General features: G+C 39.3%; 1 protein-coding gene across 2 annotated transcripts; it reads left to right on the top strand.

Moving 5' to 3' along the window:
* The first annotated feature begins 2,678 nt into the window (after positions 1-2,678).
* On the top strand, positions 2,679-7,156 carry LOC110969506 (sarcoplasmic reticulum histidine-rich calcium-binding protein). 2 transcript variants are annotated; one of them, XM_051939540.1, is made up of 6 exons: positions 2,679-3,685; positions 5,650-5,747; positions 5,935-6,006; positions 6,099-6,153; positions 6,234-6,270; positions 6,389-7,156. In XM_051939540.1, exons 1-6 carry the CDS (start codon positions 3,013-3,015, stop codon positions 6,408-6,410), a joined length of 957 nt encoding a protein of 318 aa, XP_051795500.1. In that variant the 5' UTR covers positions 2,679-3,012; the 3' UTR covers positions 6,411-7,156. The 2 variants fall into 2 exon arrangements, with proteins under 2 accessions (XP_051795500.1, XP_022075282.2); XM_022219590.2 differs by having other exon boundaries at positions 6,234-7,156.
* Positions 7,157-12,700: the final 5,544 nt, after the last annotated feature.

Below are 12,700 nucleotides of genomic sequence, written 5' to 3'. Positions count from 1 at the left end.
TTATAAAGTGGATTCTTTTTTGTTAAAGGAATAGCACTATTTCTTACACATTGGGAAATGCGCTGCCTTTATTCCTTTTTTTCTCATTTTGAGTTACATGAAAAGATTGAACCTGTCATGAACCAGCAGACAGTTAGCTTAGTTTAGCCAAAGATTGCAGACAAGAAGTAACGGCTAGTCTGGATCCAGAAACAACATGCTAGTCGCTGACAACAACAGATTAGTTAGCAGCAGATGCTGGTTGTTACTTTTGGACGTGACCAGGCTAGCAGTTTCCCCCCTTTCCCAGGTTTTATGCTAAGCTAACTAGTTACTGGCTCCTGCAGCATATTTACTACACTGTAAAAAGGGAAAACTTTTTTTATCAGTTTTTAACCAGTTTGTCAAACAATTTAATGTTATTGTGAATATATTTCCCAGTTTTTAATACACTTATGTATTAAAATTTTCCGTTGTTTTCACCGCTGTTGCAATTTTTTGAACATTATAGTATTCCACCGTTTCTAAGACGTATTTGTTTGCTGCCAAATTGTCACTGGTTCTTTTTACAGTGCACTGCAACATGCATTATAAAAAGTTGATGTTTACTCAATTTACTCTTATTTTACAGATGTTCTGTGTTTTAATTGAAATCACAGAGTATGTATGTATGTGTGTGTGTGTGTGTGTATATGTGTATATATATATATATATATATATATATATATATATAAACTTAATGTTGTACAGATTTTCCTTGTTTTGTGTAACTATAGTACGTTCTTTTACAGTTTTTGAGTGTTAGTGTTCCGCGATTTTGTAACATATGTCTGGCACCCTTGTTAAAGTATTCTTTTTTTATTGTTTAAGCAGTATCAGGCTTCTCTTGTTTCAGGAACTTCTTTTAAAACCTCGCCACTGTGACACGGAAAGAAAAACAAGAGGTCTAAGGAAAAGTGGAGTAACTTTAGAGGAACACATGTCTATGAATCGCAGCAGTTAAGTAATAGTAGTTCAAAGAAACTCATGTTTGGTATTAAATTAGATACATCTTCATTCTGTACAAAACGTGTGAGCGGGACAGTTTGATACGCTGTGGAGGGAGGTGTTATGGATAGTGTGAGCGCTGCGTGGTGCTCAGTTTCAGTATGCCGGGGCTCTATTGAAGGTCACATAGTGAAGCAAGCTATTGAAGGAGCCTTTACTGTAAATAGTTAGCTGGGCCACCTGTCAATTGCAGCAGCAGCAGCTCACACTGAGAGGCAGTGTCATCACTTTCTGCCTTCTTGCTGCTACGATGGCTGCAAATGCAAGCATGTGTCGGTGTAATTGAGCATTTCAAACAGCAGTGCTGCTGAATCTAAATCCCCTGTCTGTCTCTCACTGGTTCCATTGTCAAAAACCTGTTAGAAAAAAATTGTGTGCTTACAGTGTAAACTTTGGAATGTCGGCGCATGTGCACACCACCATCCTCTCCATTTCCGTCTATTTGCATCCACTCCATACATCATTCTGACATGTTCTCATCTGCTTCAGGACCTGCAGGCATATATTTCCTTTGCTGTTGAGACTGTCTGAGAGGTGTTGGTTTAACCCTGTGATCATTTTATAAAGCACCATTACAGGGCAAATTAATTACCACTGACTGAAAGCTATGTTTACCTCCAGTAAGGTGTGTGTGTGTGTGTGGGGGGGGGGGGGTTATTTTCAAATGGGGCTGTATTCAGCTGTAATGTATTATATTTTAATTCACATGCAGTCTTCAGTTTCCAGTTGTACATCCAGTAATTTTAGTGGATAGAAGGAACAGTTAAAGATATTGGAATGTGTGAAAAATATAGAAAGATTATATATTTATTTGTTTATTTAATTAACATTTTTCTCACTAGGTTTTTATTAGATAACTTCTGGTTTGGTAGGTTTTCAGACCTGGAAATGTTTCGTGTGTCATGACGGCAAAATTTGAGAAAAATACCCGGAAAATACCTTCAACTTATCCTGCTTTGTGCATTTCCTCTATGCAAATTTATGACATGTCCGTGATATTTGTGATATGAGAGTTCCTCCTGTTTGTCAGACTCTGTTTTTATTCAGTCCTTTTTTATAGCTTTAGTTTTAAAAGTTTTTTTACCCTTTAAGAAGTGCTAAACAACAAAACTCTGATTTATATACACACACAGAAACAGAAACTTTTTTGATCCCTCACTGGGGAAATTTACATGCAACAGTAGCTGGATATAGATAAGGCACATAGATATAGCACACATGTATAAAATTAGACTAGCAAAAGAATGCAAAAATAGAAAAATGCAGTGATACAAGACAGACAAAACTGACAAAAAATGTGTAAATAAATACAATTATTCAAATCTATTAAATGTCAGACTAAAAAAAAGCAGATTTTGAGTTTGCTTTTAAAAATATCAGGCTTCTCTATTACCCTCAGGTCATCTTAAAGGCGTACATGTACCAGTGTATAAGCTGTTGTATCTCTTTTGGTCAGATTTAGACAGTAAAGGCGATAAAGTTGAAGCAAAACTTGATCCTCGGTTTGAATTAAGCCCTCCGCCTTTCTCCTCCCTCTCATTTCCATATGTTCTTTGACCTCTCTTTTCCCCACCCTGCTGCAGTCCGGGACCCCCTCCCTCGCCCTTCACAGCACACCCACCTCTCTAATACACTGTGTTAAGGGCATCAGGAGCATTCTTACCCAGACATGTGCCTCTGTCACTCATGTCCATGCAGCCACACAACTACACCGCACACACAGTTGCATTCCCACTGTGTCTTCTGTGTTCCAAGCACAAGGCTGGCACACCGCTCTGCTCTCCCCAACTCTGTGCAGGCCGGATCAAAGACCTGAGCAATATCCCTGAACCTCCTGCTAGCTTTGTCACCTTTTTCTGTGGATTTATTGGGTTTTTAATTGCCGAAAACTCATCAGCTGATTTGGTTTTATAGAGTGAACAGAACAGAGACACTCTTCCGGTGTGTGGATTTGTGGTTTAAAAGGAGCTGTACAAGTTTTCCAACATGGCACCCATGCAAGGTTGGATGGTGGGGCTCCTGCTGGTGCTCCTGTGCCCGTCACAGCTCCCACTCTCTGGGGTGGTCAGCGCCCAGGAGGTCCACGTCAGAGATGTTGAGGAGATCGTGGCCGAAGAGGGTGAAACCGCCGAGGGAGGTGATGAAGAATCAGATGGTGGGGAAGGAGAGGAAGAAGAGGAGGAGGAGGAGGCGGCAGAGGAGGAAGATGAAGCTGAGGAGGAAGAAGATGCTGAGGAGGAGGCAGAAGATGAGGAGGAAGAAGAGGAAGCAGAGGAAGAGGAAGCAGCAGAGGAAGAAGAGGAGGAGGCTGGTGAGGATGAAGCAGAGGATGAGGAGGCTGATGAGGATGCAGCACAGGAAGATGATGAGGAGGAGGAGGAGGCTGGTGACGATGATGAAGATGAGGAGGAAGAAGCTGGTGATGATGAAGATGAGGAGGAAGAGGCTGGTGATGATGAAGCAGAAGAGGAGGATGAGGAGGCTGGCGATGATGAGGCAGAAGATGATGATGAGGAGGAGGAGGAAGCAGATGAGGCTGCAGCTGAAAGTGAGGAAGAAGAAGAGGAGGAGGATGATGAGGAAGCTTCTGAAGGAGAGGAGGTAGCTGAGGAAGAGGAGGCCGGCGATGCTGAGGAGGAGGAAGCAGAGGAAGAGGATGGTATAGTCACTCTTTTAATATTTCAGAGTTTTAATAATACTCATGATATATTGATGGGTTAAGAAGATCCTAAACTATGCAGTAAATTGTTATAAAGTGTGATTTTTTTCTGGGTCTTTTGAGTGACTCATTACTCTACAGAAGCCTTCTGACATTGTTCTACTGACTGCAGCTACTTTAGGAACTCTGTCATACATATCAGCCCGAAAATAGACTGGCTTATCTGCAGGGTAGCTGGCGACCAGCACCACAGAAACTATTCAAGGCTTTTGTTGAGCCAGTGTGGCTTTTAAGACTCCAAAACACACACCTGTAAAGAGTGTCAGTTCAGAAAACCACTCAGGTAGAATTAATATTAAAAACAGGGTTATTTAACCCTCGTGTTGTCCTTACCAAAAATATGTTGTTGCCTTGTCTGAAAAAAGTCCAAAATTCAGAAAAAAAATTCTCCAAATTTATAAAATAAAAAAAAATTGTAAAATCTTCCGGAAGAAAATTCCTAAAAAGTTTCCCTCAAAAGTTTTATTTTTTAAAATAAAAATTCTCCAAATTTGACAGCGAAATTCACTGGATTTTGGTAGATTTTTTCTGAATGTTCTTAAACATTTTTTTTTCCACCAAAAAATGTTCAAAAATTTCATAAAAAAATTTTGAAAATGTGGAAGCTTTCACTGTGAAAATATATATTTTTTCCCACTTTCTTAAAACTTTAAAACTGCTCAATTTGACCCACAGGACGACAGGAGGGTTAAAACAACTTGCTAATGACTGAGTAGACAAAGGCAACATGTTTAATGTATGGACAATACCCCTCCTAACACCTGGGCAATAGAAATCTGACAAAAATGTGATTACCTGGAACAGCAAAGTCAAATTAATAGAGAGTTTTTGGGCCACTTGGACCTTTCAGGTTGCTTTTTCAGCCTTCTCTGTATAAAGCCATCAGCTGTCAAACAAGACAAGTGTCTCCTCAGCGCAAACAGAGCTGAATCATTCATAGCAGACTGCTGAAAGAAAGTTCATGAGTTAACATTTTCAACCCTTTTTCACAGTGGTGTGTTACTTTATTGACAAGTAACACAAACTGATTCATAAGCAAAAGATATTTATTCACACATGGTTCAGGCACAGCTAATGGATAAGGGTAAGTATAGCAATAACAATGAATAGGACTAAGATTAGACAAAGAAAGACAAAAGCAGGATACCCAGACCACAGTCAGTAGTCAAATCACATCACCATGATAATATCATAAAGCCACATTACAGTAGAGAAATGACACCGACCTAGCAAGTTTCAACAAATCAACCAAATCAAAATAAAGGCTGAGAGAGGGCAAACGTCTTCCTCCACTGGTGAGGATGAGGGTGAAGGATAGCAGAGACCAACAGGCTACAAAGAAGAGAACATAAACACTGGATTTGATTTAATATTTGCTCTCAAAATACTAAAAGATAAGTGGCGACCTGATGGGTGCAAATGGCCCGAGCCGAGACGACGTGTCATCTCACTAATCTCTCCCCATACTCGCATGTCTCTTCACTGTCTGTATGAAATAATGGCTTAAAATTACCACAAAAATATTATATGATTAAATAAAAGTACCATTTGGAAAATGTGACATTTATGGCGAAAATGTCACCAGACATCATACAGCTGTGTCAGGTTAGCATTTTAGGCGAAAAGCAAAATAATAAGCTACATCCTGACACAGGACAATGTTATGTCATCATTTACTATATGTGCTGGTCTTATTTATGAAATTTGCTAGAAGTACTTAGATTGTGTGAACAACAATTACAATTTTGTGTCACATTTTGACACTAATGATCTGTAATGACAGGAGATTTACATCAAGCAGAACCTATATATGCCTAGGATAATATTGATATTTGGCCATTTTTAAAGCTATGATACTGGATATAGGTCCTTTAAATGTGCTTTATTGATTCTGTTGAATTTAGATGAGGCTGAAGTTGAAGACACAAATGAAGAGGAGGCGGCGACTGAAGTGCTGCAGTTCCACTCTGGATCGGTGTGTGGCGTTTGCTCCATCTGTGAGGTAAGATCACAACATATTTCAAAAGTAGCTCTTGCAGAGTTGAAAGGGGAAGCTACCACTGTGTTTTCACTTAATTCTTCATTTAAAGACTAACAACAAACTTTGAAAAGTTTATCAGGAAGTCTTGCTTTGTTTCTGTTCCTTTGATACTTTAGACAAATGCCCAATAACTCTTCCCCTCTTTTAGCATTGCTCTAAAAACTGTGACAACTGCCCCTGTGAGGAGGGAGACGAGTCGGATCACTGTGAGAGCTGCCAAGTAAGCATCTGCCCTTTGCAAAATACTGATCATGACGCACATCCAATGCTGACAAGAGCCTCCTCGTGTTAACCCTGTTGTGTTTTCCACAGAGCTGCTCATCCTGCTACATTTGCCCCATACTGTGTGATACAATTTGCACACCAGGTAAACTCAGGGTGTGTTTTCTGCACATGAATGGCTTTTTCTTCACAGATGTTATCATTCTAATTTTTGTGTTTTTCCAGGCGGCCTTGTTGATGAGCTGACCGGGTCACTTTTTCAGTAAGAGTCTTTGCTGTCACAACACGCTGACAACTCAACAATGCAGCGACACACACAGCGTTGCTACACTGGTGGCTTTACTTAATCTTCTACTTTTGTGTTTTCTTCTTCTTTGCAGGACCTTTGCCTCTCTGCTCTGAACACCCTGAGATGTTGTCCTTTTAGTTTAGTTCCAGCTCTCAGGACTTGGCTGTCCGGCTGCTCGTACCTCACCAGCAGGATTTAACGTCCAGCAAGAGCTTGTCGTGAACTGTACAGCTGACAGAAAAAGAAATATTCATGTTTTAATTTATGTTTAGATGAGATTTGTAACCTGAACTAAAAAAAAGTCATTGTGTAGACTTTTTCCTAAATGGGACTTTTTCTCTATTTTTTTGTAGGATTAATATTGTACAGCAACTTCAGTTGTTTATAGTCATGTCTTAGTGGCAGGAATCTGTATTAGAAAGATGAACATGATTGCCACACATGCAAATTTCAGCACAATCTCACACACACACACACATACACACACGCGCACACACACATTCATACAGAAACATTGTACACAGTGTTACTAATAGTGATCCGATAATAAATTTAGTTCTTTCTGTAAAAATGTGTGGAATACGTCTGATCTGTACATCAAAAGCACAGATTTCAGTCTCTTCAGCTTATGACATATGCATGTTTCAGTTTGGGATTGATATTAAGAAATTAGATTTAGACAGGGCTGTAAGCAATGTTGGTCCCCTTTAAGCTACAAAAACTCATCTGACGAAGTGGGGCAGGGACTCAGGACCTCTGGGGATGTCATGGTGGGTCCTGTGGGTGGCAGGGTGGGACTGACCTAGGTCAGGCATCCCACAGATGCTCAGTAAAATTTGGAACTGTGGAGTGTGGAACCCAGGTGAACAGCTTAGCTCTATCATGATCCTCAAGCCACTCCTAAGCAGTTTTTGGGGTGTGTCGGGGTGCATTGTCCTGCTGAAGGTGGAAACTGGCATCAAGGCTGATGTTGGTGGGTTAGGGGGTTGCTTGACCTGCAGTGTTTAGGTGGGTGGTGCATGTCAAACATCCACATGGATGTCAGGACTCAAGGTTTCCCAGCAGAACGTTGCATTATAATAAGATGATTGATGTTATTCACTTCACCTGACAGTTGTCATAATGTGGCATAAATGTACGGAAAATACAATACATAAGGCAACAAATGCACACACAGATGTACAAACAAAAGCTCTCTCAGTCTCAACCACTTCCACGCCTGCTAGTCTGGTCCTCTATGCCAAAATACAGACAAAATGGAAGAATTTGTCTACTATTAGTATTTTTCCTACATATAAAATAACCCTGGCGCAGTGGTCTGCACAGTTGCCTCGCAGCTAGAAGATCCCCAGTTACGGCGCCGGGGATCGTTCTGTATGGAATTTGCATGTTTTACCTGTGCAGCGTGGGTTTTCTACTGGTTCTCCAGCTTCCTCCCACAGTCCAAAACCATGCTGAGGTTAACTGGTGATTCTAAATTGTCCGTAGGTGTGAATGTGAGCATGCTTGGTTGTTTGTCTCAAAGTGTAGCCACAACCCTTGTGAGGATTAAGCGATGGACGGATGGATGGATGGATGGAAAAGAACCCCGTGCAATATCTCTGCAGTCAAGTTCCAGTCAGGTGGAGCGTTACATTTAAAGGCATGTCATCCAGTGTCTTTAGAAATTATAGGGTATAAAAATATGCTGAACAAAAATATAAATGCAACATGTATTTCATTAAATTACATCCATTGTTTTTAACATAGGGAAATCATAATTTGTTGTTCCATCACACAGCATCTCTACCTCAGAAAGGACATCATAAGGCAACCAAGTAAACACTGTGTTTGAAAAGAATGTGAGTAGATTGAGAGTGGGGTCACAGACCAGAAGGTTGGAGTCCAGAAGGAGTCACATCTGCGACTCAGAGTTATTAAGGTTGCCGATGCTGCTTGGGAAATGTTGTTGGTCTCTTCCTGAAGGGCTCGGTGAAGTTGGTGGGCACTGAAGCAAGCAAGATCATGTTGTCAGACACTGCGACAGACTGGCGACCTGTCCAGGATCCTTGCCTTCACCCGAGTCAGCTGGGATGGACTCCAGCACCCCCCGCGACCCTAATGAGGATAAAGCGGTGTATAGAGAATGGATGGATGGATGTTGTCAGACACATCCATAGCATCATGTGACAGATTCAGTGGAAACAATTACATGTGGAGGTGGAGTTGTGTAATCTGTGTCATTGTGGCTTTTGAATCATTTTAAATTGACTCTGATCACGCTATACCATCATTGTCCTTTAAAGGCACACCTTACCAGGGCGTTGATTTATTTGTTGATTGACAAGTTGACCCCAGTTTAATTGCATACATTCATGTCTTTTCTTACCGCAACAAAAGACATGAGATTATGAGTTACAAAAGAAGATCACTTGCATGTGTGACTGTTTTCTAGATTTACGTGCCAACCAAATTCCTGTGTCATACGTAAAATCACTGATCACGCCTTGAAACAAACCTGCAGAGATGATAGTTGCGTAAGGAGTCTGAAGTTGATTTCCTTTTTGCTGCGTTCTCATCACTAGGTAAAAATCCACATTGGCATCCAGTCTGTCCTGCTGATTAGCGTTTGTCGTCTCCAAGCTCAGGCCTCAACAACTTCTCTGTTTGTTTTGTCGACACTGCAAAGCACCTGCAGTGCCACCAATATTATAAGCAGCACTCACTGTATAGTCAGAAATAAAGAGCTCTAAGCTACATTTCTCTTCGAAAATGTCCCTTCTGTTGACACTTTCAGTTGTTTATCATCTTCATTTGGCGGTAGCTTTGAGTACAGCTTGAATTGCTCGTCTTGGCGGAGAGGTAATATGTTATCTAACGAGATTCAGCTACTGTGAAGGTGTGAAAGTAATCTTACTTATTTGCCAGCGACTTGGCAAACAAAGAAGAAGACCTCTCCACTCCACACACACAGATCCAGGGCTTTGTGCCAGAGATGTGGTTTATCATTTCAAGTTCAGTTACATTCTGAGTGTTTTCACATTCTGTACAGAATACTGGATGGACAGGAACGGTGCGACCTGCTTTCTCTGAGTACATTTCTGTTTCACTTGGAAAACTAGGTGACAAAGCAAACAAACAAACAAAATAAGTTTATGGCTTCTGATTTCTTTTGAATGTCACTTGGTAGTGTCTCACTGATTCACACACTCAATTCTTTGTTAGATTTTACGACGCTTGTGTCAATTGACTTTCTGTAAAGTCCTTGCTGTTGTTTTGGCGAAGCAGGACGTGGTGTTGGTGCTTTTGATCAGCTGACAAATTGGTGATGGGTGTCACTGGCTGAGGACGTGAGATGAAGGGCAGAAAACCTGTTGTGTAGGTCCATTTAGCTGAATGATGTGTGTATAAACACAGGAGCGATTACCTCAAACATTATCAGGTAAAAAAAAAAAAAACAGAAGAAAACACAAAGACACAGAAACAGTGATTGCCTTTACTCTCGAGTGTCAATATTTCCACAGTAAACTTACATTTGTCGATATAACACACGGTCAATATTGATTTCAATCAACAGTTTAGCGGAAATGGGACATAGTTGTGGAAAGTACCTCAGTTTGTTTACTAAAGTTTTGTGGTTAAGTACAATTATGAGACATGTACTTGATTTTTTTTTTTTTTGTGCAACTTTATACTTCCATTCCACTACATGTTTTTGAGATTTTTTTAAAACTTTCACTACATTGATTTGACAGCTTTAGGTTCCTTTAAAATGAAGACTTTTATTTAATCCACTGGCTACATCTTCTGACATTAATCATGGCCACGTTTGAGATCGCTGTGAGTTGTGAACAGCTCCGTCAAATTTTTCCTTATCATCTCACTCTAAACCTAAACACATCAGTAAACCTTTAATTTAAACATCAAAGATTCGAAAATATACAAAAATTGAACTCAGATTTGAGTATAAGAACTTTCTTCTTTCCTCTCCCGCTAATTATCCCTCAGATGTATCTGCTGTCCCTGAATATAAACCTTTAATAAAGTAGGTCAAACCGGCAGCAGCTCCAACATGCTGCTGACACACTGATTCTTCAATCATTTAATGATGGAACAAATAATCACAAATATACCAGTCAGAGTGACCAAACCAATGCTTTTACTTTATTACTTTATTTCTGCTTTGCTGCTGATGCTTATGCACTTTCACCAAAAATGGATTTTTCATACAGAACTACATCTTGTAATGGAGTACTTTACTTAAGTAAAACACCTGAATACTTGTTGCACCACTGGTAGGATAAAAAGAGGCTCAAATCGTGCATGCTGAATATAACTTTTGTTACTACAAGCAGCTTTGCATGGCCCAAAGACGAGAAATACTCAGCCAGTGTCTGTGAAGCTCACAAATTAATACATCATATAATTTGTTTAAGAATTAAAAAGCAGAATGTGGGAAAAAAAAGGGCAAGCGGTGGAATGTTTTACATCATTTTACACTTCCTTTCTTGTATGGATTTGAATACGCATTGATTAGTAAAGTGGAATCTCAGCCAAGATTTGCATTTACTTTAAAGATTTTACGACTTTAATGATATGCATTGTACAAATAGCTCCATGTCTTCTCTCTCATTACAGTATCTATTGCAGCAGATCAGAGCCAACATTCCTACAATAGCTTCTATAGCCTTCTCAGGTATCAGCTTACAGAAGCACCTGCAAATTAAAAGTAAACTCCCTTGTCTGGATTGGGCTTTTGTTCATTTGTGTTTTAAGTCTATTGCTGCCAGGTGGTGGAAGTTACACTTCTTCTTCCTTTCTCAGGGTTCAAATATACAGCTGTCCATCATCGGCGTCTTGAGTTTTTCAAGAATGTTCACTGGAGTGTGCAGTTTAGCAGTTTATGCTTTAATCTGCTTTTTTTTAACGCCTGTAATTTTCAGTAAATCGTAGGTTTGAAATCTCTGAATCATTCTTTTGGTTTAAAACCAACCAAAAAGGCTTTACTTAACTTGTCGGATTAGGTCAGGGTCAATTCTTTCGCCTTCGTATTGAACCAGCACTGTGTGTCAGTTCTTGATTACCACCTCTATTTGCAATGTCCTGAACAGAGACATGTAGTCACGTTAAAGGTCTCCCCCATCCCAGCTTAGTGTTGTATACACAGTGGGTCCCCTCCCATTGCGTGTCCCTCCTGGTCAGTATCACTGACTTTAACCTTACTGAGACACTTGTTCACCCTTTCCTTACTGACGGACCCATCTATGAGTGGACACAGGTTCTTGTTTTGTTTTTTTTAACACATTTTTAGCTTTTCGGACGTGAAGCCTGGAGAGTAAGGTAGGATGATCTGTCTGACTTTCACCTGTGAGAGCAGCAGTTAGATCAGTTTATCTGATCAAATCAGTCACTTCCACTTTATAATAGATGAGCTTTACAATCAAAAAAGGATCAAAAACCTCATCACGAATTGATACTTGCCTTACAGATGTTCTGTCTGTTTTTTGTTTGTTTTTTTTGACTACTTTGTGTTTTAGTTCAGACTCTTAGATGACGACCCGATTCAAATCTGAGGTGGCTGACGGAAAAAACACAGAGTTTTTTTCATTTTCACTTACACACAATACCACATACTGTAGGGGGAAGAAAAGAAAACAAGGGTGCCAGAATTTTTTTTTGTAAAAATGGTGGTAATATGTAACATTAAAAAGTCTAAACAGTGAAAAACACAACATATATTTGTAAAATAATGTTTTTCTTTGAAGCTGATTTAAAAATGGGAAAATAGTGGACTTTTATAGTCACACATTGTAAAGCAACAGAATATTATTTAAATATTAATAAATATTTTTGACGTAGACATTATTTATAGTTTTTGCCAGTCTTTTAAAATATATTGTTATTATTTACAGTCAATGTGTAAATAGATTTTGTCTGTAGAATAAAATTTGTAAAATAACAGTTTAGAAATTGGCAATTTTTGAACCCTTTTGTTGCATTTTTTCCCAAATAACAGCTCATTTCTGTAAAATAGTGCTTTTATTTAATTTTTTGCTGATTTAATTACAGTAACAACTGTGTACTTCTGTATGTTTAGTATGAGCTTTTTGTAAAAAAAAATAATCAAAAAAACAAATGTTTGATATGGATAATATTATTACAGCTTTGGCCCGTTTTTAGGGTTAATATTTAGATGTTCAATGCTCTCACAGGCTATAATATCAGGAATTGAACAAAACTGGGGAAATCTGTAAAATAACAGTGAATTGCTTAGGAAACTACACAACAGTGGAGCTTCATAACAAAGTAAACCAGCTGGATGTCACTGAGAACAGCACAGAACTGCTTCTTCTTTCTCACAATGTGGTTACTTTAAATGTGAAGCATGCCATGATTGATGACTGAAATTATTTTCCTCTTTAAG

Source organism: Acanthochromis polyacanthus, chromosome 19 (genome assembly GCF_021347895.1).
Source record: "Acanthochromis polyacanthus isolate Apoly-LR-REF ecotype Palm Island chromosome 19, KAUST_Apoly_ChrSc, whole genome shotgun sequence".
NCBI classification, from domain to species: domain Eukaryota; kingdom Metazoa; phylum Chordata; class Actinopteri; family Pomacentridae; genus Acanthochromis; species Acanthochromis polyacanthus.
Note: the sequence above shows the minus strand (reverse complement) of the source record. Positions and strands in the feature narration are given on the sequence as shown.

Bases quoted from the DNA above. Each gene is read 5' to 3' on its own strand.
- LOC110969506 (XM_051939540.1), top strand. From the start codon at position 3,013: ATGGCACCCATGCAAGGTTGGATGGTGGGGCTCCTGCTGGTGCTCCTG. The intron at 5,748-5,934 runs GTAAGATCACAA...CCCCTCTTTTAG, and splicing joins GCGTTTGCTCCATCTGTGAG to CATTGCTCTAAAAACTGTGA. The intron at 6,154-6,233 runs GTAAACTCAGGG...GTGTTTTTCCAG, and splicing joins TGATACAATTTGCACACCAG to GCGGCCTTGTTGATGAGCTG.